We start from the raw sequence: 26,618 nt of genomic DNA, 5'->3' as shown, positions 1-26,618 counted from the left end.
ATGTTGGGAATACTTAAAATATATGACAAACACGCTCGTCCTGCTGTGTTGTCAAAATTATGCAGACAAGCTCAGAAGGGTAATTAACCAAGTTATACGTAAATGACTTTCAATGAGGCAAATGTAACCAACTTGCTTCAGAGAACAGAATGAAATTTATTTTCTCAAAGTGCCTCCAGCCACATACAGTCAATGCTGCAGTATCCTGCAAGATCATTTTTCAGAGCAGAATCCTTGCAGTTTTCCTCTCAGCCCACATCCCCTGTAGCCTTCAGTCTTTGTAAAGAGAATTGCACTGAATGCAACAGGAGATTAGATACGGAGTTCTGCAGGTCTTTCTATACGCCTCTGAAAATGCATTCCAGTTCACCATGCCTGATAACAAAAGAACAGAAGGGTTCGTGTGTAAAACATAGGTTCAGTTTTGTTTTTGAATATGAAAATTTCTGGCAGCAGTGTTTCCTCTGTATTCACTTAGCAGTGGTGCGCCACCACAGCAAGGAATTTACCACCACTGCAAGAGAAATGTGAAATTAAAATAAACACTTATTATCTAAAACAAAAGAAAAGATGTGTCCAGTGTTTTAGAAGTAATCATTTTAGCACTAGAATCTTGACCTGAATCCTAATTTAGGCCCAAACATAGACAGATAAAGGACAAAATGTAGAATCGTCACTCAAAAGCAACACAGGTGCACAATTACAGAGGAAACACTGGTAATGTGGTGTAGAAGACAACACTAAGCGAGATAGGTTAAGCTTGAATAGATTATCAGCTCTGGTAACAATACCAATATGTGTTACCAAGGTACTACTGTACGAAAAATTATGTCTACACTTCAATTTAAATGGTCAACTCTGGAAAATATTCTTACTGTTGTCTCTGTGTTCTGCCATTTTGCCAACAACTCATTTGGACACCTCTTCTTTTTTGGTTTTTAAAGGCGGTTTCATTACTGCATGCTATCCATCCATCCATCCATTATCCGAACCGCTTATCCTCCTCTCAGGGTGGCGGGGATGCTGGAGCCGATCCCAGCAGCCATTGGGCGGCAGGCGGGAAGACACCCTGGACAGGCCGCCAGTTCATCACAGGGAAAATAAGACTAAATTATCCTATCTAATCTAAATTATGAGAAAATAAAGTTCTCCCCCACCTCTCATTCCATTTCCTAATATATTTTCTCAATCTAGGCTCTGAGAGGGCCTGAAAGCCTCATAGCAGCCCCTGCACTTCCTCTCCAGTAATTCCGATGATAATGAAAAACTTTCTCATTACTTCAACCATTATCTCTATTCTCTATGATTTCCTTTCCGAGGCACGGTTAATCACTATGGTCAGAAATGCTGAGAACTTAATTTTGTTCTTACAAAAAACAATATTCATCATGCTTCCAACCTGATTTGTTCTCCCTTACTTCTTGAATCTTTTCATTCCTAGCTGCTTCCTTGTGGCATAGCCTTCTCTTGGACCTGATCCTCATGACTTCCATCTCTTTCTTTCTCCTTGGACAGTCTGCTTGCCATGTCTCATGACTCCCCCCCCCCCCCCCACTGATTACACTTGGGTTCTTTTCCGCAGTTTCTCCCGCTGCATGTCTCATCTCCACATTTACCACATATCCCCAAATCATGTCTGCACACAAAACGAGCTGTGTTCAGATTCCAACAGTGTCTGAATGGGGTTGGGAACAAAATGGCTTACTGGTTAACTGATACGACCTAAGAATACTATGTCAGGCAGGATTTGTGATTCACAATGCAACAACGGATATTGTTTCATATCTTTCTCCGGCCTCCATCCCGAACATTCTATGACTATCAACAACTCTCTGTTACGCCCCCCTTACGTTACGCCCCTCACTTGCAGTCCATAGACACACCCCTCTGATACTGGCGCTTTTTCCAAGCGCCTCCGTGCTCCGCCTCGGAACGCATGAGGCAGGCTGGTTTGGCATTCACTGCTTTGCTCTGTCCATTCATTCTTGAGCGAGTTTCTGTGTCTATTCTGTGTCTACTTTTCTCGTCTCCCCGCCTGCCGCCCAATGACTGCTGGGATAGGCTCCAGCATCCCCGCGACCCTGAGAGCAGGATAAGCGGTTTGGATAATGGATGGATGGATGGATTTCGACATTCTGTCATCCCTCCTATGCTTCTCTCCTCTGCCCCGCGTTCGTTTCTCTTCCTCTTTCTGATAACTGTCAGAGAAATCATCTTGATTGGCTTAGGTGCGTGAACCACGTGATTTAAATAACCCCATGTGATTGATGTGGGGCCTCCCCGTTCCACTTAACCAGTACCATAAAAACTGGACACGTTTATATACATATATATCAGCTAATTAATTAATTAGGCTTACTGCACTGTGTAACCAGCCAAAACCCAAGATACATTAAAACGGCAGTACGAGTTGCAAATTATAAAGGCGAGCAACACTAGCATTTGTACCATAGAATTAAGGGCAGTTTCCCTTGTGTTCTTACTTTGACAGAGGATGCTATCTTTTGAACAATGGGCGCAGGGTGCACTGGGTTCATGGGACCATATGAGCCAAGTGATTACTACACGTTTGCTCTGTATTGCATGAATACAAAGGGAATCAGAATTCAAAGAAATTTGCTGACATTTGGTTATATTGTCACTTCATTCCTCTACGGCTGCTGTGCGGTGTGTTAATAGATTTTACCATGATCGCGCAAAACAATAACCAATCCACTTCATTGTTACGACTGTTGGTAGTCGTGACACTGATGTTGCCAGTAGCGACGTTGGTGGTAGTTATACCCATCGTCCACCCCTAATCTGAGGGATCGAGCACTCGACCTGCTGCCCCCTGCTCTTGGAACCCCCTCCCCAAGCACATCAGACACTGCTGCGATCTGCCCATATTCAAGTCATTAACCGGGACTCGCGTCTTCAGACTTATGCGGTTTATGGTGTCTATTTTTCTCCCCCTTTTGTATCTGCCTAAATCGGAGAGTACTGCTGGCGGCGTGTGCGGCTGCCGCTTCTCCCTCTCGCAGCCTCCCCATCCCCATCCCATCCACCCCTAGTCCCCCCCATCCCATCCACCCCTGTATGTCTGCGCTGTGTTTATCTGTCGTCTGGTTTCACCTCGTTTATTGTGAAGCGACGTTGAGCGTTAGAAAAGCGCTGTATAATTTATTTTTAGCGTCGTTATTAATCAAATGTTTCCATTGGTCCATTTTAACAAAATTCGTACGTCACTTCAATTTCAGCGTATCACCGTGACTGTGCCCCGTTGCCAGTGACGCACGGTTGCAGTAGCGGCTAACGACACGGGCGCGCCTCACTTCCCCCCGGCGTCCGCTCCGCGTACGGGACGCGGCGTGATTTAAATCCCGTTAATATCTTTCGTAGGTCTAACCGAGGGGTTAACGACCTGTATAGAGGGGATCCAAGGTAAGTTTTAACAACAGTCGCGGAGATTGTTTTGAAAAAAAAAGTTTTTTTTATCGTCGGCTAATCCATCCCTGCTAACGGTAAACGGCTAGCAACACAGCTGTCGTTGGTAGCGGTGGTTTGCGCGTCGGCGGTGTCTGGGATACTCTGTTGCGCAGTTAGTTGACGTGATAGTAACCTATTGTTCTGGAACCCTCGGTTACATTACGCTACATAACGCTCACCCGGTAGCCTGCAACTATACAGAAGCGGATCACGGTTAAAACATTATCGGTCGATCCAACAAGTTTCCTCAGGAGCCTTCCGTTTGGATATCTTACGTGAGACTGAGTTACTTGTTCCTTCTCGACCGAATAAGTGACAGCTGAATGCCTGTGCCAGCAATATGGCACGATTAACGCAAACGGACCACCATTCCAGCATACCTGCATCAGATTTCGTTACATGTATGCGTGGGATATCAGTCAAACAGCAACATACGATGTCAAGAAGAAGCCATAACATAGACTGTGAGCGTCACAGCGCAGTGTACGGTATCAGTTCTTTCCGTTATCACTACCCTGTATTATCACCGTGACAGAGTATATTATCACTTCTTTCCGGTGTATATTGCGACACTGGGGTATCACTGTAACAGTACGGTGTATGTTATTACTTCTTTTTTACACGGTTTGCTGTTATGTCATTCTGACCATGCCACTTTTCATGGTAACCAGCAGTTGTAAATTGTAACGTTTGTTTCATTCTTGTTTCATCACCGTGACGGGGAGTATAGTCTTACTTATTTCCGGTGTATATTACAACACTGGAGCGTCACTGTAACGGTACAGTGCATGTTATTTCTTCTTTTTGACATGTTTGCTGTTGTAGATATGTAATTCCCGACACTTTTTATGGTAAACGTCTGTTGTAATTTGTAACTTTTGTTTCATCACCATGACAGAGCATATTCTTACTTATTTCCGGTGTATATTACAACACTGGAGTGTCACTAACAGTACAGTGATTGTTATTGCTTCTTTTTTTACATGTTTTGCTGTCGTAGTTATGTCATTCTGACCATGTCACTTTCTATGGTAACCATCAGTTGTAATTTGTAATTTTTTTTCATTCTTGTTTCATCACCGTGACAGAGTATGTTATTACTTATTTCTGGTGTATATTATGACGCTGGAGTGTCACTGTAACAGTACAGTGTCTGTTATTACTTCTTTTTGACACATTTTGCTGTCGTAGTTATGTAATTGACCATACCACTTTTTATGGTAACTGTCAGTTGTAATTTGTAACTTTTGTTTCATATTTGTTTCATATTGTCTGTTGAACCTTAAACACTTTATTAGGATCAAGTCAACAGCTGACTTGCATGAGGCACAAGTCTGAGGAGCATTTCCACTACAATTCGTCATATCTCTGCAGTGCAGCAGCCTGGCCAGGGAGAGATTCTTGCCCTTCTGGGAACTCTAGGCACAAACGGGCAGAATGTCTGAGAAGAACCCAAGGATTGCCATTGTCAACCGTGACAAGTGCAAGCCAAACAAATGCCGTCAAGAGTGCAAGAATAACTGCCCAGTGGTTAGAATGGGTGGGAGATCTTATCCCTAAGATGAGAGTTATATATTTTTTCAGTGTTTCCCTTTCTTTGTTTCATACCTTTTTTGTCTGTCGTCTGTGGCTGTTACATCTAGGTAAACTATGCATAGAGGTCACATCTGTAAGCAAAATTGCCTGGATATCTGAATCACTCTGTATTGGATCTGGAATCTGTACTAAGGTAGATATTCTCCTCTTAATCAACGGAACAAATTTTTTTGCCTCTGATGTATTTTTGCAGACATTTTTGCAACCCGTTTTTTTTTTTTTTTTTTTTTTTTTGACTAGGTATGTCCATTTGGGGCCTTGTCCATTATCAACTTGCCAAGCAATCTTGATAAAGACACCACTCACAGATACTGTGCCAATGCATTTAAATTGCATAGGTGGGTTTCAAAACCAAGACAAATTTTTACAATTAATCTTCCATTAAGTGGCTACTGACTACTAAGTACTCTTGATTATAATTGCCTATTCAATATTTTTTCATGTGGAATTATAGATTACCAATTCCTAGACCTGGAAAGGTATTGGGACTGGTGGGTACCAATGGAATTGGGAAATCCACAGCACTGAAGATTCTAGCTGGAAAACTAAAACCCAATCTGGGAGAGCATAATGTGAGTAAAGACTGAGTGTTTTTCTATAAATAAAATTATCATTGAAAATCGGAATTTTGTGTTTACTTGGTTTCCCTTCATCTTATATTACATTTTGTATAGAGAAGGTGGGTGGGTGCTACACATAGGTGGCGGTTGAGGTGAGTCCCCCCCCCTTCACTGTGAAGCACTTCGAGTATCAAGATAAAGTGCTATATACACGTAATCCATTATTATTATCAAGATCTGAAACAAGTGTGACCAATATGCAAAAATAGAGGAAATCAGGAAGGGGGCAAATACTTTTTCACAGCACTGTAAATTGTTTTAAGTGCAGTAAGAGAATAAGACCAGCATTGTCATAAGCAGATCATTCTCATCCAGTTTTGTCAAATTGAATGGTAGTTTGACAAAGTAGTTATGTTAGTGACACGGATCATTTTATGTGAATTAGTTCAAGTGACGTGAGTTAATTTGTCACAACATTCCCCAGCAACAATGATTAGTGCTCCACTTAATGCTCCCCAGGATCCCCCGGACTGGCAAGAGATTCTCACTAATTTCCGTGGTTCAGAGCTCCAGAACTACTTCACCAAGATCTTGGAGAATGACTTTAAGGCTGTTGTCAAGCCTCAGTATGTAGACCAGATTCCCAAAACTGTCAAGGTCAGTCCACCTGCTCTGCTGCATATCACTTTGGCACTGTACAGCATAACTTGTGTGTTTTTTTTAAATTTTATTCAGAATTGGCATTATTACTGATAATGCTACTACTTATTTGGTAGAAGACATTTCATTTATCAATATCCGAATGATTGAACAGTGGTTTGTAAATGGGAGTATGTGATGCCCATTGAGTGATAACTGTACGATCTGCCATCAGGGAAGTGTGGGTGCCATTCTAAGTAGGAAAGATGACACCAAAACACAGGATGTGGTCTGTGAGCAGCTCGGTATGTTTGTTAATTTGTCTCATTGTCATGCTGTTCCCACTCGTCCACTGATTCTTAACGAACTGCTGTAGCAAAATGTAATGGGGAAAATAGTTTTATCAATCTCAAAGATGGGTGTCTAGAAAAGCGCTATATAAATGTAATGGTTATTATTAATTCTAAGGGCTGAAATTGGTGTTCCATCAAGATTCAAGTTTAAATAATTTATTGCCATATCAACTTTACAGTTGATTTGGAATTTGTTTCAGTGATCTCAAAGATGACAACAGTAAACATATAGCCAACCACACAATACATACAAGGAGTGTCCACAAAAACAATAATTCAGTTAATGCAGCCATATAGCCCATGCCCTTAGGGACAAATTAAAGTGCATGGGCTTAAGGAGACTATACTTGTACTATCAGTGAAGCATATAGGGTGCAGATTGCTGCAGGTTAAGTGCTATTGTTGAAGCGATATGTTCTGGTCTTGATACTGTGGAGTCTTTTACCCAAAAGGAGATGATTGAATAGGGGGTTGGCTGGGTGTGAGGAGTCCTTTAAATTTCTAAAACCTTCCCGCTGAATGCAAATATATTATAATTCAGAAATGGTGGGGAGTTCACAGCCAATTATTTCTGAAACTGTGCACATGACTGTTCAACAGTTTTTCTTGTGGGCTGTAGAATTTCGATGCCACAGATTAATTGAGAAAGTTAGCACACTTTCTATTACAGCGCTGTAGAACTGTAACATTGCAATCTTTGACACTCCCAATTTCCTAAGCTGCTTTAGAAAGAATACTCTATGATGAGCTTTCTTCTTGGATGGTGGTGAAGTTGTCTTCCCTTCTCAGCGAGGAGATTGTAGTCCCAAGGAATTTGAAATTATCCACTCTCTCTACCAACTGGTTGTTTATGACCAGCGGTAGTAGCGCTCCCTGATTTTTAAGTTTTGTTGATGTTCAGTTCAACGCTGGCATTGCTACACTAGTCAACAAGAGAGGAGACCTGCTTTCTATAAGCTGTCTCATCATTACAGGAAATCAGTCCCATCAGTGTTGTATCATCAGCAAACTTGGTCATTTTTACAGTGTCAGAGTGTGAAATACAGTCTTGGTGTATAATGAGTAGAGCAGAGGTGAGAGGACACACGCCTGAGGGGCACCTGTGCTAATGGTCAATGAGTTTGAAAATCTGAGAACCTATGCTCTGCCTATTAAGAAGTCCAAAATCCAGAGATGTAAACTTGTTGAAGTCACCTGTAATATGAGCTGGTCCGGTCAATGACATGCCTGTGACCACAGCTGGGTGAAAAGCCATGGTTGCTGTGTACTTCATACTTGGCAGCACCTTCAAACAGCCTTGTCAGTTTCTCTGAGACAGAATTTTGTCTTCACTTGATTAGAGACTCATCAACCCATTTCTAACCCCCAGTCATTGCTCATGGAGTCCGTTGTTTTTGGATAGTTTACATAAAGCCACTTACCCTGCAAAGTCTTGAGGTTTTTTTTGGGGGGGGGTTAATTTTTTTTTTTTTACAATGTTAGAATTCTGCTTTTGGTCTGGTTCGCTCTTATTTCTTGCCTCTTTGTCTCCCCCTCTCACTTTCAGATCTGACTCATCTCAGGGACAGAAAAGTGGAGGAGCTATCGGGAGGGGAGCTGCAGCGCTTTGCTTGTGCTGTTGTCTGCATCCAGAAGGCTGACATGTAAGGACCAGGACCTTTGGCATTGCCACCCCTCCCTGGATCTAAGCAAGGCTTACACTAAATGGTTGACTACATAGGTTCAACCATACCCTGAATATCAAGGTTTACATAGGTTCAACCATACCCTGAATATTCAACCATACCCTGAATATCAAGCCCTGTCACTCACTGATTTGAATTCAACACAAACTAGATTTTTTTTTAAATCTAATCATTGAACTGATCAATTCTGAAGTAAATAGTGGACATACTGTAAAGAGTGTTGTCTTATTCTTCAGCTTCATGTTTGATGAACCATCTAGCTATCTGGATGTGAAGCAACGTTTAAAGGCTGCCCACGCCATCCGCTCTCTCATCACCCCAGACAGGTCAGTGACGCAGATAACACTACATATTGAGATGTTTAATACAAAAGAGGGGTTTTGAAATGTTCCGTTGGATTATCTGAAAAGATAAATCTTCTGCCCCGTACAGATACATCATAGTGGTGGAGCATGACCTAAGTGTGCTGGACTACCTATCTGACTTTATCTGCTGTCTATATGGGGTGCCCGGTGCATACGGAGTGGTAACCATGCCTTTCAGTGTTAGAGAAGGTAGTTATACAATCCCATAGGTGGTGATTTTAAAGACCCATTCTAGTGAATTTATTCCGTTCAGTCAAAAATAGCTTCGAAAGACTTTGATATATGCAATAAATGGATAAGGTGCTTTTCTCTGCATTTTTACTGAATAAATTCTCTATATCTATGATTTCACTATATCGAGTTGCGCTGTTAAGAAATGTAGTTGCGTATATTTTGGGGTTTGTTTTTTTTTTCCAAAATAGATTTCATTGACATGCTGTTGGCAAACCAAACAACATGACTATTAAACTATATAGCTGCTGTACATTTATCAAAAAATGGATCTGTAGTCCAATCATAAGGGGAATTGTTAACTTTACGCTGCACAGACTTGCTGAGAAGAGATGGTAGCACATACGTAGCTTATACAGGCTAGCAGGTAGCGTTGTATAGCCACAGAATGGTTTACAAAAGGTTGGCTCTGTGCTAATTGTTGTTCTACAAATGAACATAATATAGGTTGGGCTTCATTTGATTCAAATATTAAAAGAATGGTATTGTGTGTCACCTTCACACGCTTGGCGAATCCTGTTTGGTATTAAAAAAAGAATCGGAATACAGTACATCTAAAAACGGGCATTGCAAATGGATGCAGTATTTGGCTCAGAGTTGTGCCGTGTTTTTAAATGAAAGATATCCAGACATTCTGCACCTCAGCTAGTTGCACTTTTAAAGAAATGAAGCTCTTAGTGCACGTTCAATCAGGAAGGCCTTTTCCACATCTTCAAGCTCTTATGAGGCAATGCTGTCAGTTGTCCCGTAATTCCATAGATAAAATGTATAGAACAGACACTCCTGTTCAGTGGCGTCTCTGGCATGGAAAGCCTGGTGGGGCACAATAAACTCTGTAGGGGCAGCATCTGACTCGTCAATGAAACTACACACAAACCTACTTGCTCAATGAATCCAAACACAAACGCACCTCATCAGTGAAATCACAAGTGGAAGTGGCATTTGATCTCACACAACTGGTATATTATTACCTTGTTATAGAGCATTGCGTTATAAATCCAAAGTTATCGAGCAGTATACGATCCCTGTGGTCTGTAAATGTAATAACACATCCAAAGCAACGTCTCAGAACAGGGAAACCCATTGTTTCCCAAGCCTTAATCTACAGCCAAAATAACACGCCTTGTAATAATGCAAAATCAGAATCAAAATCATGATTATGATTATGATTTCTCGGCCTTAATCTACAGCCAAAATAACACACCTTGTAATAATGCAAAATAACTCACCAGTGATGTTCATTGCTTGAAAAGAAGAGATTGGCCATGATCTTTCAACTGGGCAAACTTGTCAATAACTTTTCTCCCAAAGCCCACCAATCCGTGAATGAATTCATTTTCAATTGATAGCATACCAAGTGCATTATAAGTGCGTGTAAATGTCTTAATCTTTTTCAATGTTGAAAAGTTTCTCTGCAATGCCCATACCGTAAACGACCTTTACTAAACGGCTTGATGGATGTCATTCTATTATTTTCTTATCGGCTGCTCTCAGCATGGGGCTAACATCATCGTGCCCCACAGCACATTATTGAAAGCGCGTTGAACATGTGCACAGTGTTTTCAGCTGCTCACTTGGTTAAACAAACACTGATGGTCTGGCCCCAAACTCACCAAATGAAGACCGCTAGGAGAAGTACTGATATTTACTCAACAGGTACAGGAAGATATTTGGAATGTATTGGACAGTGCTACTGTTGTCATATGTAATAAATGTGCAACAATGTTTGTTACAAAAAATATATAATACACTGAATTATTGATCATGTCATGCACTGCTCCACGTGACAACTGGTGGGGCCAGGACCCACCAGCTTGTAATGTAGAGACACCGTTACTCCTATTGACTATACAAGTAAGTGGCTGTTATTAATGGCAACTGCAACTAATGGCATTCATCCAGTTCCCTTTTAGCGTGTTTTTCCACACTTCCTACAACCTTACTCTCTCTTGCCCCATGTCACATCCCTGCTAATCAGCTTGTGATGTCGTTTGTCTGTATTTAAAGCCGAAAAAGCAAATGCTTGTTTTCATCCAGCCACCTGTCTTCCTCCACCATTGCCACAGGCCCGTCTATCTCCCACTGCCACTGCCAGGAGGTCTCATGGGGGGATGCCTCTCTATTAAATTTGTGGGATTATGTATCTATAAATGTAAAGTTGATGTGTTTTCTTCTCATGACGAGGTCAAAGCCAAAATGAAATTCAAGACAATTTGAGTTCAAAGTCCTCATCAGTGTTTGATTGAACTAGTTTGTGTCATCTAGTTGCATATTATAAACGACTTGCTACCAGTATACCAGAGACTAGCAAGCAGTGGTGTAGTGGACAGTTTGAGAGAATGTAGGGATACAAACTGGACAACCGGTGTGAGAAAATGAATGAAATGGATGATTTATATCGAATTATGTCATGTGAAACACAATAATGAATTTTACCCATTTCAGCGAGAAAGTAGATCTTCTGTTTGGTTGAGAGTTTGACAGCAGCATTTTTTTTATCATATCCGAGACCCAAAGAAGCTTTTTACTGACACAATTTAGTTTTTTAATCTCACTTGTATATACACCTTGAATGCCCCCAAAATACACCTGAAAAATCCTATTTTTCACTGGAGTGGGCCTTTTAACGTGTTGTTAATGTGTGCTCCTGATATGATTTCTTTTTTTTAATAATCAGGAGATATATTTGTCGATAATTGGGAATTTTTTAATAGTAATTTGATTTTACATGCAAGGAGTGTGTGTGTGTGTGTGTGTGTGTGTGTGTGTGTGTGTGTGTTCTGTCAGTATTCACATTCAGTAAGTATGGCATGAAATATGGCTGTGGCTTTCCAAGACTGGTTGGCTTAAGTATCTGTTAGTAGTATTAAAATCGAATAGGATAGAATGCTTGAGATAAATTGAGAACTAAAGGGTTCAGATGTAATATCCAAGTTGGAAATATACAGATGTAGCGAGAAGGGATTTTGTTAATGCTCAAAAAACTGAAATAACCACCTCCTTCATATCCTTCTCTTCCCACCAGGCATCAACATTTTCCTGGATGGTTATGTGCCCACAGAGAACTTGCGCTTCAGAGAGACATCGCTGACATTCAAGGTGGCTGAAACTGCCAATGAAGAGGAGGTCAAAAAGATGTGCCGCTACCAGTACCCAAACATGAAGAAAACTATGGGCGACTTCACTCTACAGATTGTTGGGGGAGAGTTCACTGACTCTGAAATCATGGTCATGCTGGGAGAGAATGGTAATGCTTTTTTTTATGCGTGTTGGGGTTTTGTTGTCCTTATGTCCAAAATGCTAACTGGATATGCATATTTGCTGCTTAGGGACAGGTAAAACGACCTTCATCAGAATGCTGGCTGGGCGTCTGCAACCGGATGAAGGAGGTAAAAAGATCAACTTGGTTTTTATCAGTTTTAACTGTTTTTTTGTGCCAGGTGCTGTGGTTTCTGGAAATATGTGTGGGTGCAACAAGGTTATTAAATTAGGCATATAATATCAGTCTCATAATTTTATCAACCATTAATTTTGGTGTTTGATATTTTATAGTTAAACTGCACAAAATTGATGGAATAATCAAATCAGTCTCATTAAGTCAGTCTCAGAAAATTAGTGTCATGAATCAGTCTCATACAATTATTAGCCATTAACTCTGGTGTTCAATAGTTAAAATTGAATCATTCAAGTTGATGGAATAATAAATGTTGCACCAATTGGAGTACTTAGTTGGCAGAAGATGGCATCAGTGAGTACTGTCACAAAACAGGTAGGACAACAACTTACTTCAATGAAAACAATTTATTAGAACCATCAAAAAATCAACTAATACTAGTCAGTTACAATCAATAATTGAGCAGCAATGTGACAATAAAGACACAAAAGGCAATATTATTGAGGCAGAGAGGCTGTGCATCACTCAACTAAGTGACATCTACAGTCTGTAGGTGTCACTTAGTTGAGTGACGAAACGTAATTGTCAATAAATGTTGTATCCAGATGAACTGATTCGACCTGCTTTGACTGACAATGGTATAAAAAAAATGAAATTAAACTGGTTTGGGCACGTTTGCCAAAGGCCTGGTAGAAGGGACTAGGAAGAGAGGGAGACCGAGAAAAACCTGGGTAAACAACATCGGAGAATAGCTACAGATGAGCGTAGTGGAGGTGGGGAGAGCTGCGATGGATGGGGAACGGTGGAAGAGCTTGTTGAGGCATCAGCTGTGCTCCTACGACCTCCATAGGTTACGGAACTGATGATGATGATGATGATTATTACGCATGCATCAAGACGAAACTATAGTGAGTATAATTGGAGTTGGAACATATGACTAGCTGCTGCATAATGCTGTTTTGCTGGCTTGTTGCAACACAATGAGCACTGCAGCTATAGCTCTGTATACTGGCTTGTCTTTACTCAAGTTGATATTGTTGTGGTGCGTCAACCACACAATTCACCCAAACAATGCCCACTCCTGTTTGTGCTCTGTTCACATGATGGAATGAGCAGCCATCTACATAGACCTTTGGGAGGTCCTTGCAGACATTTTTGTCATATTGATGATGATTGGAAGGAAGAGAAGGAGTGGTAATGAGAGGTTGATCCCCTGGTTCCTTCTCGCATTCACAATGATGGCACTCTGATAAGCCCTGGCCTAAAGCCATTGTGTGATTCTGGGTGTACTTAATCTCAACATCATAGCCTTGTAGTGCCATCATCCATGCAGCAGTACAGCTGTTGGACACTCTTCCTTGACTTAACCCCTAGCTGTTCAAGAAAGAAACAGGCTGATGACACATTCCTATGACAGCTTTCTGATGACCAATGTAGCTGTGGAAATGTTCCATGGCCCAAACTGTAGCTAGCAGGGTTTTCTCGCAGTCAGAAAATTTCAGTTGTACACTAGTCAGGGAGCAACTAGCGTAGGCGACGACTTCTCTGTCTTTGTCATACTTCTGCAATGGGGCAGCATTTACACAACGGGTTGAGAAGCTAGCTTCCAGATAGAACTCCTTATCCTTGTCAGGATAAGTGAGGCATGGGCCAAGCTTAGTTTCTGCTTCAGCTCTTGGAAAGCTTGTTCTTGAGAGCTTCACCACTGGGACGCTTTGTCTTTTCAGAGGAGCTGGGTAAGTAGTCTGGCAATCTCTGCATAGCCCTCAGTGTACTGTCTGGAGTAGTCGCAAATGCCTAAGACGCTTATGCGCTTTTGGTAGTTAGGACGTCGATATCTTGAATGGCCTGAACTCTCCCTGTCTGGGGTTCAATGCCATTAGTGCCAACAAGTAGCCCAACATACTCAACTTTGATGTGACACCACTGCCCTTTTGTGAGTGACAGTTTCGCTCCAGCATTGGCGAGCTGGTTGAGCACATGTCTGATCTCAATCAGGTGGGCTCCCAAGATCTGTGAATAGATCAGAATGTCATTGACATAGATCAAGTTTCCCCGAGCTGCAGCATCACTCATGACCTTATGAAGGAAGATGTTGAACTCAGATGGGGAGTTTGAGCATCCAAATGGGCACCGGTTCCATGTTACTTGATGGTTGCCAAAGGAAAAGCCCAGCTTGTACTGGTCTGTAGGATCTACCTTCAGGGTCCAAAATCCACTGCACACGTCGGCAGTGGAAAAGAATTTGGCATCTCTCACCTTGGAGAATTCCTGATCCAAACGGATTATTGGGCAGCGAGACAGAGGGACTTGTTTATTTAGCTGTCTGTAGTCTATGGTCAGGTGCCATTTGCTGTTTGGCTTCAACACTAGCCACAAGGGTGAATTGTATGTGCAGTTGCATTCTTGAATGATCTGCTTCTCCAGTAGTGTGTCCAACGTTTCCTGGATGGAGTCGTAGGCAGCCAAGGGAATTTTGTACTGGCGCGTGAATGTGTTTGTTGCATTTGGATCCATTGGGAGCCACACTGTGTGGAGGTCTGTGATGCCATAATCATTGGAATCTCATGACCGGATATGTTGGAAGTCATAGAAGAGATCATGGAGCTGCTGTCTTTGAACAGCGATTTTTAAGGCGTCCACCTTAGCGAACTGTTGTTGAAACTCAAGTTCAAATCCAAGATATGGTTCTCTTGGTGGAGGACCTGTGATACCCTTCGGTGAAACTATGCTGCCTGGGTAGGCAGCAGGGGCATAGACAACCATATGCCTTCTGGTGTCTGGGTTGTCATCGCAGACTTGTTCATTCTGCAGCATCTTGTGTGGGGCAATGGAGATGATTTTGCTGGGGAAGATGGTGAATGCCTGCCCAAAGTCATCTGCCCCAACCAAATAAGATGGAAGTTTGCCAACCACTGGGATAATTCAAAGTAATGGGGAGCTGTCGATCAACAGCCCCAAGTGCTGGTGTGCAGCCACAGAAAGTGAGGTGCTGGTCAGGTTTTACACCAGTAAATAAGTAGAACAGTGGTCCAGCTCAAGCAAGGGGGTGCCACACACCGTTAGGCTGAATTCAAGAAAGAGGGGCAAAGGTTTGAAGAATGCCTATGAGCCTGGAAGCGCTTGTCTTTTCAACATCACAAGCTTAAGGGGGTACGCTGCTGTCCTGGCATGAATCACTACATCAAACTCACTCGCCATTTGACATGCCTGAGGGATGGTCTGTCTGAAACGCATGCGTTCATGGGTGGTGACAATTGGGCACTGTTAGCTTGGGCCCAGAATAAATGATTGACCATATCTGCTGGGTTTCCAATCTGATAAGAATGTCTGCCCTGACAAAGAGTGAATGAGGTAGTTGGGGAACCATGCTCATGAAGTGTGTTAATTCTCTTGCTCTGATCTGTATGGGTAAGGCACAGATGCCAAGAGCCTTGATTGGGGTCTGTGGTTGATCCACAGAAAGATGGTGACTTTTGTGCACAAAGGGAAGACAGAGACTGCTCTGACACAACCTGTCGTATAGGACTTGACTTATGGCAGATTTCTCAGACCAGAGTGTTAAGATCCCATCCTGCACGGGCATCCGGGTGGTGTGGCGGTCTATTCCATTGCCTACCAATGCGGGGATCAGCATTTCAAGTCCCTGTGTTGCCTCCGGCTTGGTCGGGTGTCCCTACAGACACAATTGGCTGTGTCTGCATGTGGGAAGCCAGATGTGGGTATGTGTCTTGGTCGCTGCACTAGCACCTCCTCTGGTCGGTCGGGACACCTGTTTGGGGGGGGGGGACTGGGGGGGAGTAGTGTGATCCTCCCACATGCTATGTCCCCCGGGCAAAACTCCTCCCTGTCAGGTGAAAAGAAGTGGCTGGCGACTCCACATGTATCGGTGACATTCTGCATTTTTTTGTAGGCTACGGAGTACTGTTGAGAAAAAAATGTAGCTTGTATTCAATATCAATATCAAGTATTCATATAATGTGGCGTGTTCGCCTAAGTGCCCACTAGATGGCGGTATTAGAGCACAAATGGCAACCTGTTGAATTTTGAGTAGATTGGGGGGAAAAGAAAGAATTTGGTGTTTGTTCTGCAAGCCATTGATTAATGGAGACATTTTTAGTGCAGCCAAGGGATATTTCTTAATGTAATGGTGGTGTGAATTGTATTTTACATTGTGGCTATTATGTTGAAAAAATCTAATTTAACTTTTGTCCTTTCATGAACAGACAGTTGATTAGGAATCGCAGATTTCCCGTTTAAAAAGCCACATTTGTGTTTAGAGAGAAATTCTTATAAAATTGAGACTGGATGAAAACACATATATGTGGTCTGTTGTTCACTTTGGATAGGAACGAGAACCTGTAGAGCATCAGTTCCCAAACTTTTTAGGCAACATCCCCTTCTACATCCTCATGGGGGTGATCATCCCTGATACCCCACACCTTCAAAAAAAAAACCTCAACATAGCCTATTTATTGCCACATTAAAAGAAGAAAGAACACACATAACAAAATATTCAAGAGATCGCAACAATGTGCTATCACATTCGAATGAAACTGAAACTGCAACAAAGTTATGCACAAGCAGTCACTTTTAAATATCAAAGAGGATGGGTGAGGGCAAGGACACATGCACAGGCTCAGAGGCAAATTGGCCCATCATGAGAGAAGATGGGGAAACATGGTGCTGTATTTTCAGCCATATTAAAGAAAAATTGCATCAAGTTTAAATTACAATTAACCATACATAACAGCGGTTACGGAAATTAGAACAACAGTAATTTGAATCAAATTGCAATAAAGTTACATACGATCTACCACATAAAGAGCAAAGAGAATGACACATGCATAGGCTCAGAAAATTATTACATCATTATATTTTTTGTCTCGCGTATCCCCAAGAGGCAGCTCAAGCACCCCGAGGGGTGCACGCACCACACTTTGGGAATCCCAGGGTGTAGATTACAGTGGCCTAGAGGGTGGTACTTCTCATTATACTCATCAGAGGAAGAGGGTGAGGAAGAGTGGTAATGGTTGGGGTTAGCTATGGCGCAGCCCTTACTCCTCTTTTCTTATCGGCCTGGTGCTTGAGGAGCCCTCAGGGCACTGGTGGGCATGACTTTGCTCCACCTGAGTTACAGGAGAGAACTACAGGATGGTGCTTTTGTCTAGCTAGGAGGGCTGCTTGGTGTTGGGCCAAGCAATCCTCAGTGTCTATGTCAGACTCTATTCCTCCCTCAGCTTCTAGCTCTGCTCCTGCCTCTGTTTGGGGTGCATTAAGCACTGCTAGGGCCCTGGCGCATGCTTTGCAACTTTCTTCCTGGGCCTGGTGGTCAGCGGCTTCCATGCTAGACCATTCAGCTAGCTGGAGTCTACGGGCACATTCCTCTAGCAACTCACTGGTGAGCTTGAGCTCACTACACAGGGTACAGTTCCTTATGTCTAGTCTGTTGCGACTAACACTCAGCTCCCTGTTTTCCCTGTAGAGAATTTCTAGCTTCAAGCTTGTGTGCTGATTGTAGAGCAGAAATAGCCTACCTAGCACTTCCTGAATGGTAATAACTCCCCATTGGGGGTTCTGTACAAGCTGGATTAAGTTATTAATCTCTGTCTGACACTCTTCTTGGGTCAGCTGCTCAAATTCCTCCTTCCTCTGATTTGGAGACGTTGAGGAGAGCAGCGACAAAATCCAAGAGGGGGCGGACTCCAGAGAAGGAGGGCTATCCTCATCACCTTCTGATTTGTGTTGAGTATTATGACTCATCCTGTCTGCCTGGTCTGGGCATGAATCTTTGCCTGACAAGCTAGTGACATGGTCACTGATTGCTTAATTCAACCCTTCTACTTTGAGGTAATGCGGGTAGCCGCAAGGCACACAGAAATGCTATACTCAGACAGCGATATGAGAAAAATGCACAGGCGGAGGCCCGCCTTGCCAATAGTTAAAACTTTGTTCGCTAACTACTCTCTTTACATCTTCGTTTACCAACTTCCCTCTCTTTTCCAGTTGACTGGAAAGAGTTGCTGTGGCAACAACAAACAGCTGTGGATTCCCTAGCAGCTATTCTGGTAAAACTGTTAGATAATTAGTATCTACTACTACTACTACTTTCGTCTGTTCCCGTTAGGGGTTGCCACAGCGGATCATCAGTTTCCATCTCTTCCTGTCCTCTGCATCTTCCTCTGTCACACCAGCCACCTGCATGTTCTCTCTCACCACATCCATAAACCTCCCCTTTGGCCTTGCCTTTTTCCTCTTCCCTGGCAGCTCCATATTCAGCATCCTTCTTTCAAAATACCCAACATCTCTCCTCCACACATGTCCAAACCATCTCAATCGTGTCTCTCTTGCTTTGTCTCCAAACAGTCCAACCTGAGCTGTCCCTCTAATATACTCGTTCCTAATCCTGTCCTTTTTCATCACTCCCAAAGAAAATAATAGCAGTATACTGTAATGAACCAGTTATTAGATGATTAGTATCTAATGAATGGTTTATAACAATATACTGCTATTACCTCACAATGACACCATAATATATGCCTTGGCAGTCTCAAAGGAGCGGTAATATTATCTAGTAGGTACCTGGAATTGCTCAACAAACTGAATTCATTAAACTAGAGCAGGGGTGGCTAACCATGTGCCATGGAGAGCCATGTGTATGCAGGTTTTTATTCCAGCCGGACTCCACACCAGGTGATTTCACTGATTAGCAACCCTTCAACCAAAGAGGAAGAATGTATCAGTGAAATCACCTGGTGTGGAGTCGGGTTGGAATGAAAACCTGCATACACATGGCTCTCCATGGCACATGGTTAGCCACCGCTGGACTAGAGGAATTCACTTAATTGCTTATTCTAATAATATCACAGAAGCCAATAATACTAAGCCTCGCACAGGGCACAAGAAGATGTGGGCACATCGGGGTTATCAAATTAGTCTTGTAAAATCAGTCCAATAAATTTATCAACCATTAATTTTTTTGTTTAATATGACATATGTCATATTGCCAAGTATATGACAGGGTGCCGAGAGAGGAGTTGTGGTATTGTATGAGGAAGTCGGGACTTGCGGAGAAGTATGTAGGAGTGGTGCAGGATATGTATGAGGGAAGTGTGACAGTGGTGAGGTGTGCGGTTGGAAAGAAAGATGTGTTCAAGGTGGAGGTGGGATTACATCAAGGATCGGCTCTGAGCCCTTTCTTGTTTGCAATGGTGATGGACAGGTTGACGGAAGAGATCAGGCAGGAGTCTCTGTGGACTATGATGTTTGCGGATGATATTGTGATCTGTAGCGAGAGTAGGTTGCAGGTGGAGGAGAGCCTGGAGAGGTGGAGGTATGCACTGGAGAGAAGAGGAATGAAAGTCAGTAGGAGCAAGAGGGAATACATCTGCATGAATGAGAGGGAGGACAGTGGAAAGGTCAGGATGCAAGGAGTAGAGGTGACGAAGGCGTATGAGTTTAAATACTTGGGGTCACCTGTCCAAAGTAATGGGAAGCGCAGGAGAGAGGTAAAGAAGAGAGTGCAGGCAGGGTGGAGAAGAGTGTCAGGAGTGATTTGCGACAGAAGGTTACCAACAAGAGTTAAAGGGAAGGTTTAAAAGATGGTTGTGAGACCAGCTATGTTATATGGTTTGGAGATAGTGGCACTGACAAAAAGACATGAGGCGGAGCTGGAGGTGGCAGAGTTGAAGATGCTAAGATTTTCATTGGGAGTGATGAAGAAGGACAGGATTAGGAATGAGTATATTAGAGGGACAGCTCAGGTTGGACCGTTTGGAGACAAAGCAAGAGAGGCAAGATAGAGATGATTTGGATATGTGTGGAGGAGAGATGCTGGGTATATTGGGAGAAGGATACTGAATATGGAGCATCCAGGGAAGAGGAAAAGAGGAAAGCCAAAGAGGAGGTTTATGGATGTGGTGAGAGAGGACATGCAGGTGGCTGGTGTGACAGGGGAAGATGCAGAGGACAGGAAGAGATGGAAACGGATGATCCGCTGTGGCGACCCCTAATGAGAACAGCCGAAAGTAGTAGTAGTAGTATTTTTTGTGTTTAATATTTTATAATTGAAACTATGAAAATGGATGGAATAATCAAATCAGTTTCATTAAGTCAGTCACAGAAAATCAGTGTCGTGAATCAGTCTCATACTATTATAAACCATTAACTTTGATGTTCGATAGTTATAATTGAGGCGGCACAGCAGCACAGTGGTTAGCACAGTCACCTCACAATAGGCAGGTCCTGGGTTCGAACCCTGGGGTAGTCCAACCTTGTGGGTCATCCCAGGTCATCCATCGTCTGTGTGGAGTTTGCATGTTTTCCCCGTGTCTGCGTGGGTTACCTCCGGGTGCTCCGGTTTCCTCCCACTGCCAAAGACATGTAGGTCAGGTGAATCGGCCATACTGAATTGTCCCTAGGTGTGAATGTGTCAGCCCTGTGATGCACTGGCGGCCTGTCCAGGGTGTCTCCCAGCCTGCCGCCCGATGACTCTGGGATAGGCTCAGCATCCCACAACCCCGATTGGGATAAGCGGCTTGGATAATGGATGGATGGATGGATGGATGGATAGTTATAATTGAACTACTCAAGTTGATGGAATAATCAGTGTGGAGTACTTAGTTGGCAGAGGATGGCATCAGTGAGTACTGTCACAAAGCAGGCAGGACAACGACTTACTTCAGTGAAAACAATTTATAAAAACTATCAATTAAAAATCAACTAATAGTAATCAGTTACAATTGAGCAGCAATGTGATAATCGAGGCACAAAAGGTAATAGCATGACGTAGAGAGGCTGTGCGAATATTGTGTGTGTGTGTGTGTGTGTGTGTGTGTGTGTGTGTGTGTGCACTTCCACACACTGGAGAGAGGAGATGTTTGAGGAAGAAAAGCTGCGCACAGCCGCTCAGGCAAGATAGCGCGCAACAAATGAGTGTGATAAGATTGAGGCAAGATTGTTGGTGAAAGAAAGAGGGAGAAAAAAAGCAGCACGTGCGCAATCTGTCTACCAAAGTAATAGTGTAAACAAAAAAACTAAAATGAAAGAAGCAAATGAACAAAAGAAAGTAGATGGTTCGTCTAGCAAACTACGTGGATCATTGTGCGCAACTGAATAGTGAATGAATTCAACCGATAGTACTTTCCTCAAGTAACAAGAGAAGATACAAACAAAACAAAAAAAAATTGAAGGAAAAAAATTAAAAACGAATGATCCGCCTGTGTATATGTATGTATATGGTTCTGGGCTGGAAAATGGTAGATTGCTCCCTCTGGGTTGGGAATGAGTTGTTGCCTCAAGTGAAGAAGTTCAAGTATCTCGGGGTCTTGTTCACGAGTGAGGGTAGGATGGAGCGGGAGATTGACAGGCGGATTGGTGCAGCATCAGCAGTAATGTGGACGTTGAACCGGACCATTGTGGCGAAGAGGGAGCTGAGCCGGAGGGCAAAGCTCTCAATTTACCACTCAATCTTTGTTCCAACCCTCACCCATGGTCATGAGCTTTGGGTAGGAAAGAGTGGCCACTGGCCTGTAGATGGGTGTAGACTGCGGAGTCCTGGCCTGACATGTTAGCCCTCCTGTGTTGTGTCATTCTTTTGGCCATCGTCTGTTTAGTTTCCCCGGTGTACAAGTCATTGCAATCCTCCTGGCACTTAGCAGCATACACTATATTGCTCTGTTTGTGCCGGGGGACCCGATCCTTGGGGTGAACCAACTTCTGGCGCAGCATTCTGTCGCCATCTTATAATGCTGTGATTGCAACTATTCCCCAATCCTCTGTGAATAGTACACATGGCCATCGAAATGAAACTCTAGTTCAGTGGTACTCACTAATTTCCTTAGGAGAGCCACTTATAAGTAAGACCATTCCTCAAAGAGCCACAGAGATTGCAGATATAACTCGGGTGGGGGTTTTTTTTTATCGTCACTCTCAAGATATTTACCATCTTTTTATATGTTTAAAAAAAATATAGTACCATGCTTTCCATCCTTACATCTCTTTTTATTATCAATTAATAATTACATTGCATTATTAAAATATATAATACTTGTTTGTGAGTTTGTAAGGCTGGGAGTGGAACCCATCTTATGTATACATGTACATATGCAATTATACATAAGCATTATCAACATGACAAAAATGTTTCGCAAATACAAAGCTACACACTTAGGCTATACGTCTACCCATGATCCAACTCCGTATCTTCAGTATGCTGCCATCTGCTGGATAATTCATTTCAATGTGCTAAAACAGGACACAAACGGAACCTATAGAAGTAAATTATAGCTATGTTCTTGTTGTTATCAGTGGATCTATATGAGGCACAAGACAAAGTCTCACGAGCCGCATGCGGCTCGTGAGCCACGTAAAGAGTAGCACTGCTCTAGTTAATAGGCACACCCATGTTTGCATATGAAACTGGTCGCTGGTTTTGGTCATGCATCCGTCGCCATCTTACAATGCTGTCATTGCAACATTCCCTAATCCTCTGTGAATAGTACACATGGCCTTAGGTAGTGTAGGTACTGTATTGTGCTGTGCTGTGTTGTTTATAAGGGGTGGGGGTACCTGCAGTCAGTTTAGACGGAAGATGTCACTTAGTTGAGTGATGAAACTTTCTGTCAATAAATCTTGTATCCAGATGAACTGATTCAACCTTCCCTGATTTTCTTACCTGGATTATTGAGTATGCATCAAGACATTTTGAGGTCAACATGCCATCACGGATACAGTATAACTAACCAATATTATTACAGTGTAAGGCAAGATGATGGGTGGAGATCATCTGTGAGGTTGAGCAGTTATGGGTTGTTGTAGTCCGCGAGCAGTGCCGGTCCCCACATGTGATTGTTCCATAGAAATTTAAATTCGTTTCACTGTTTTCATTTCTTTTCCCCAAGGTGACATGCCAGTCCTCAGCGTCAGCTACAAGCCACAGAAAATCAGCCCTAAATTCAAAGTAGGTTATCAGCCTAGCATGTTAATACCAAGTTCTCCTGTCTGTAGTCATCACCTGACAGCTAACCATACCCACTTAAATGTTTCTAGGGCAGTGTGAGGGCCTTGCTCCATGACAAGATCCGCAACGCATACACACACCCCCAGTTTGTGACAGATGTCATGAAACCCATGCATATTGACAGCATTATTGACCAAGATGTGGGTATCGCATGAGGATATTTTGTGTTTTTTCATGTCCTAACCAAGTGGTCCCTTACCTCACCCTGACTCTAACCTTACATGTGTTTGTGTGTGTGTATGTGTGTGTTTGTGTTTGTAGGTCCAGAACCTTTCAGGAGGTGAATTGCAGAGGGTAGCCCTGGCCCTCTGTCTGGGTAAGCCAGCTGACGTCTACTTGATAGATGAGCCTTCTGCCTACCTGGACTCTGAGCAGCGTCTCGTTGCTGCTAGGCTCATCAAACGGTACATCACATTTTGACATGGAAAGTACCAAAAGTCGAAGCAGATTTGGATGTTGACAGAATTTTGATGTGCCAGAATTTTGTTCTATTGTTTGATAGCTTTATCCTCCATGCTAAGAAGACCGCCTTTGTTGTGGAGCACGACTTCATCATGGCCACCTACTTGGCAGACCGTGTAATCGTGTTTGATGGTGTTCCATCCAGCAGCACCACTGCTAACACGTAAGACCAGCCGAATTATTAGTTAGATGGCTTAGCGCTTACAAGCACTGACTGATCACACAACAGGGTCATTTCACGTTTGTATTGCATAATACAAATCATTATTTCACTTTAGTGGACTTCTGTTTGTACAACCACAGATATTAGCAGCTCCCTTTATGGTGGTATTTTCGCAGCGAAACACAGAACTTGCGCAATGGAAAATGTGAAGTCACAGAGAAGATTTATGAATGGACAAGTCTGTATGTGAATGACTGCAGAAGGATTTTCAAACCTGTAGAGTATTTTCTCTTCTTTTTTTTCTTGAATCAAAGAAAGTTGAATGAGTTCATCTGGACACAACATTTTAACGTTTCATTACTCATCTAAGTGACCTCTCCAGTCTCAACTGACTGCAAGTATCCCCAACCCTATAAACAATACAGTGGCGTGATGACCAAAAACGATTGGTTTCATGTGCAAATTGCTGCGAGCGTTCCTAGAGTTTTGATGGCCATGTGTACTATTCACAGAGGATTGGGGAATGTTTGCAATGTTTGCAATCAGTTTAATGTCCTGCGTACGATGTTAAACTGCAACCGTCAGGTCGTTGGCGACTAAACCGGCACCCCCACTTTTACTCTTGGGTTGTTGTGAGGAGGGTGTGTGGACACCCAGCAGGACTAAAAACAAAACCTGTCAAAGGGCAGATGAGTTCCTCTGTGAACCAACGGCCATCTATACCTGGAGAGGAGATAGGGGCCACCAGGTACTCCCCCTACTGAAACACAGTGATGACTCAACCAAACTCGTCGGAAGAGACTTGTTGAGGCATCCGCTGTGCTCCTATGACCTCCATAGGTTATGGAACTGATGATGATGATGATGCAATCACAGTATTATTGTAAGATGGTGACAGATGTACTCTTAGCCCCCCCCCCCTTCGGTTCAGAGATGGTCGTTCCCTCTTCACATAGATGGCCTCTTTGACTCCCCATTCAAACCAGCATTCCTCCGTGTAGAGGATGTGCACATCCTCATCCTTGAAAGAGTGGCCACTGGCCTGTAGATTGGTGTAGACTGCGGACTCCTGGGCTGATGTGTTAGCTCTCCTGTGTTGTGCCATCCTCTTGGCTAGCGTCTGTTTGGTTTCCCCGATGTACAAGTCACAGCAATCCTCCTGATGGTATTCCATCCAGCAGTACCACTGCAAACATGTAAGACCAGCCAAAGTGTTAGTTGGTTGGGTTAGCACTTACAAGCACTGACTGATCACACAATAGGGTCACCATCTTACAATGCTGTGATTGCAACCATTCCCCAATCCTCTGTGAATAGCACACACTGTCATTGAAACTCTAGTTAATGGTTACGGCAATTTGCATATGAAACCAATCGTTGTTTTCGGTCGTTATGCCACTGTATGTATGTTTATGTATGTATGTATGTATGTATGTATGTATGTTTATAAGGGTGAGGGTACCTGCAGTCAGTGGAGACTGAAGAAGTCACTTAGATGAGTGATGAAACGTTTCTCTCAATAAACATTGTGTCCAGTTGAACTGATTCAACTTGATTTTCTTACCTGGATTATTGAGCATGCAGAAAGGCATTTTTTCTTGAATATTTTTTTGCTTAGTTTATTATTTGCAGACACAAAAAAAACAACAAGACAGAAGCCTAAATAAAAAAAAACTGCAGATGGGGAGAGAAACCACAAAGCTTATGAAGAACCCCACCATTTCGACACGACAAAACATCAAATGAGAACAAACAATGTGCAATAAAAAAGTACAAAAAAAAACTTTTGTCATCAGGAGGTCATGAATTGTTTTGATGAAATGAATATATAGATAAGTAAATGTCCTGTAGCAAAATACAGCAGGATGCTGTACAAGTGGATTCAATTTCTTGTCACTTTTCAGGCCACAGACCTTACTCGCAGGGATGAACAAGTTCTTATCACAGCTGGAGATCACGTTCAGGAGGGACCCCAACAACTTCCGACCAAGAATAAACAAGATGAATTCTTTAAAGGTAGTTCTTTTTTGCTCAGAACTTTTCTTTAAGCAACATTTTCCTGCAAAAATTTACTTGACACTTTTATCTTTTGTGCTTCTCTTACCCCATTTAATACTCCATTAGGATGTGGAACAGAAGAAGAGTGGCAACTACCTCTTCCTGGATAGCTAATGACCCCTTCCCTCCATGACAGTCAACTCCCCCACTGTTGTCCAACGCATCATCTGCTGTGGAGGCAGAAGGTGTCTTTGAAGACCACTCAACACAGGGTCCAAGGGTTACAGAAAGGCTTTTCACTCCGCTTCTCAGGGGCCTTGTCTCAATGGATGCAAGAAATCGAGCACAGCTTTGGCACATACACACAATCCATCTTAATTTACTGTTCTCTTAACTGAGATAATCAGGTCAGGTTAGCGTTGAATTGTTGACCCTGGGGTATAGGCAGAGTTTGACATTTGTGCGGGGTGGGGGTGGGGGGGGGTCATTTTTTAACTGACACCAGCACACAGTCTAACTGTGTGTGTGTGGGGGGGGGGGGGGGGTTTGGTTACACATATACATGCAGAACAGAAGTAACAGAAGACCATAGTGCCAAGCTTGCCATAAAGCCAAACAACACAGCACATCAAGTCAGTTTCTGACCACTTAGTATATCACATGTACGTTTACATAGTGTCTTTC

At 42.8% G+C, this 26,618-nt stretch overlaps 1 protein-coding gene and 1 long non-coding RNA gene across 6 annotated transcripts; one reads left to right on the top strand and one right to left on the bottom strand.

The window, feature by feature from the left end:
- Positions 1-221: 221 nt before the first annotated feature.
- Positions 222-1,660, bottom strand: LOC130112879 (uncharacterized). Its single transcript, XR_008810264.1, has 3 exons — positions 1,419-1,660; positions 876-1,069; positions 222-375 (listed from the first exon to the last, which is right to left on the bottom strand). It is a non-coding gene; the product is annotated as an uncharacterized LOC130112879 (long non-coding RNA).
- A 1,625-nt stretch (positions 1,661-3,285) lies between these two features.
- Positions 3,286-26,395, top strand: LOC130112877 (ATP-binding cassette sub-family E member 1-like). 5 transcript variants are annotated; one of them, XM_056280398.1, is made up of 18 exons: positions 3,286-3,423; positions 4,767-5,008; positions 5,112-5,197; positions 5,305-5,402; positions 5,519-5,636; positions 6,144-6,281; positions 6,499-6,568; positions 8,163-8,259; positions 8,538-8,627; positions 8,734-8,855; positions 11,923-12,144; positions 12,227-12,286; positions 23,193-23,251; positions 23,341-23,451; positions 23,573-23,715; positions 23,814-23,936; positions 25,841-25,952; positions 26,061-26,395. In XM_056280398.1, exons 2-18 carry the CDS (start codon positions 4,906-4,908, stop codon positions 26,106-26,108), a joined length of 1,800 nt encoding a protein of 599 aa, XP_056136373.1. In that variant the 5' UTR covers positions 3,286-3,423; positions 4,767-4,905; the 3' UTR covers positions 26,109-26,395. The 5 variants fall into 5 exon arrangements, 4 of the variants coding, with proteins under 4 accessions (XP_056136373.1, XP_056136370.1, XP_056136372.1 ...); XM_056280395.1 differs by having other exon boundaries at positions 4,767-5,197; XM_056280397.1 differs by lacking the exon at positions 12,227-12,286 and having other exon boundaries at positions 4,767-5,197.
- The last annotated feature ends 223 nt before the right edge of the window (positions 26,396-26,618 follow it).

Source organism: Lampris incognitus, chromosome 5 (genome assembly GCF_029633865.1).
Source record: "Lampris incognitus isolate fLamInc1 chromosome 5, fLamInc1.hap2, whole genome shotgun sequence".
NCBI classification, from domain to species: Eukaryota; Metazoa; Chordata; class Actinopteri; order Lampriformes; family Lampridae; genus Lampris; species Lampris incognitus.
This window is presented reverse-complemented; position numbering and strand designations above follow the sequence as displayed.

Bases quoted from the DNA above. Each gene is read 5' to 3' on its own strand.
- LOC130112877 (XM_056280395.1), top strand. From the start codon at position 4,790: ATGAGGCACAAGTCTGAGGAGCATTTCCACTACAATTCGTCATATCTC. The intron at 6,569-8,162 runs GTATGTTTGTTA...TCTCACTTTCAG, and splicing joins TGTGGTCTGTGAGCAGCTCG to ATCTGACTCATCTCAGGGAC. The intron at 8,628-8,733 runs GTCAGTGACGCA...TGCCCCGTACAG, and splicing joins TCTCTCATCACCCCAGACAG to ATACATCATAGTGGTGGAGC.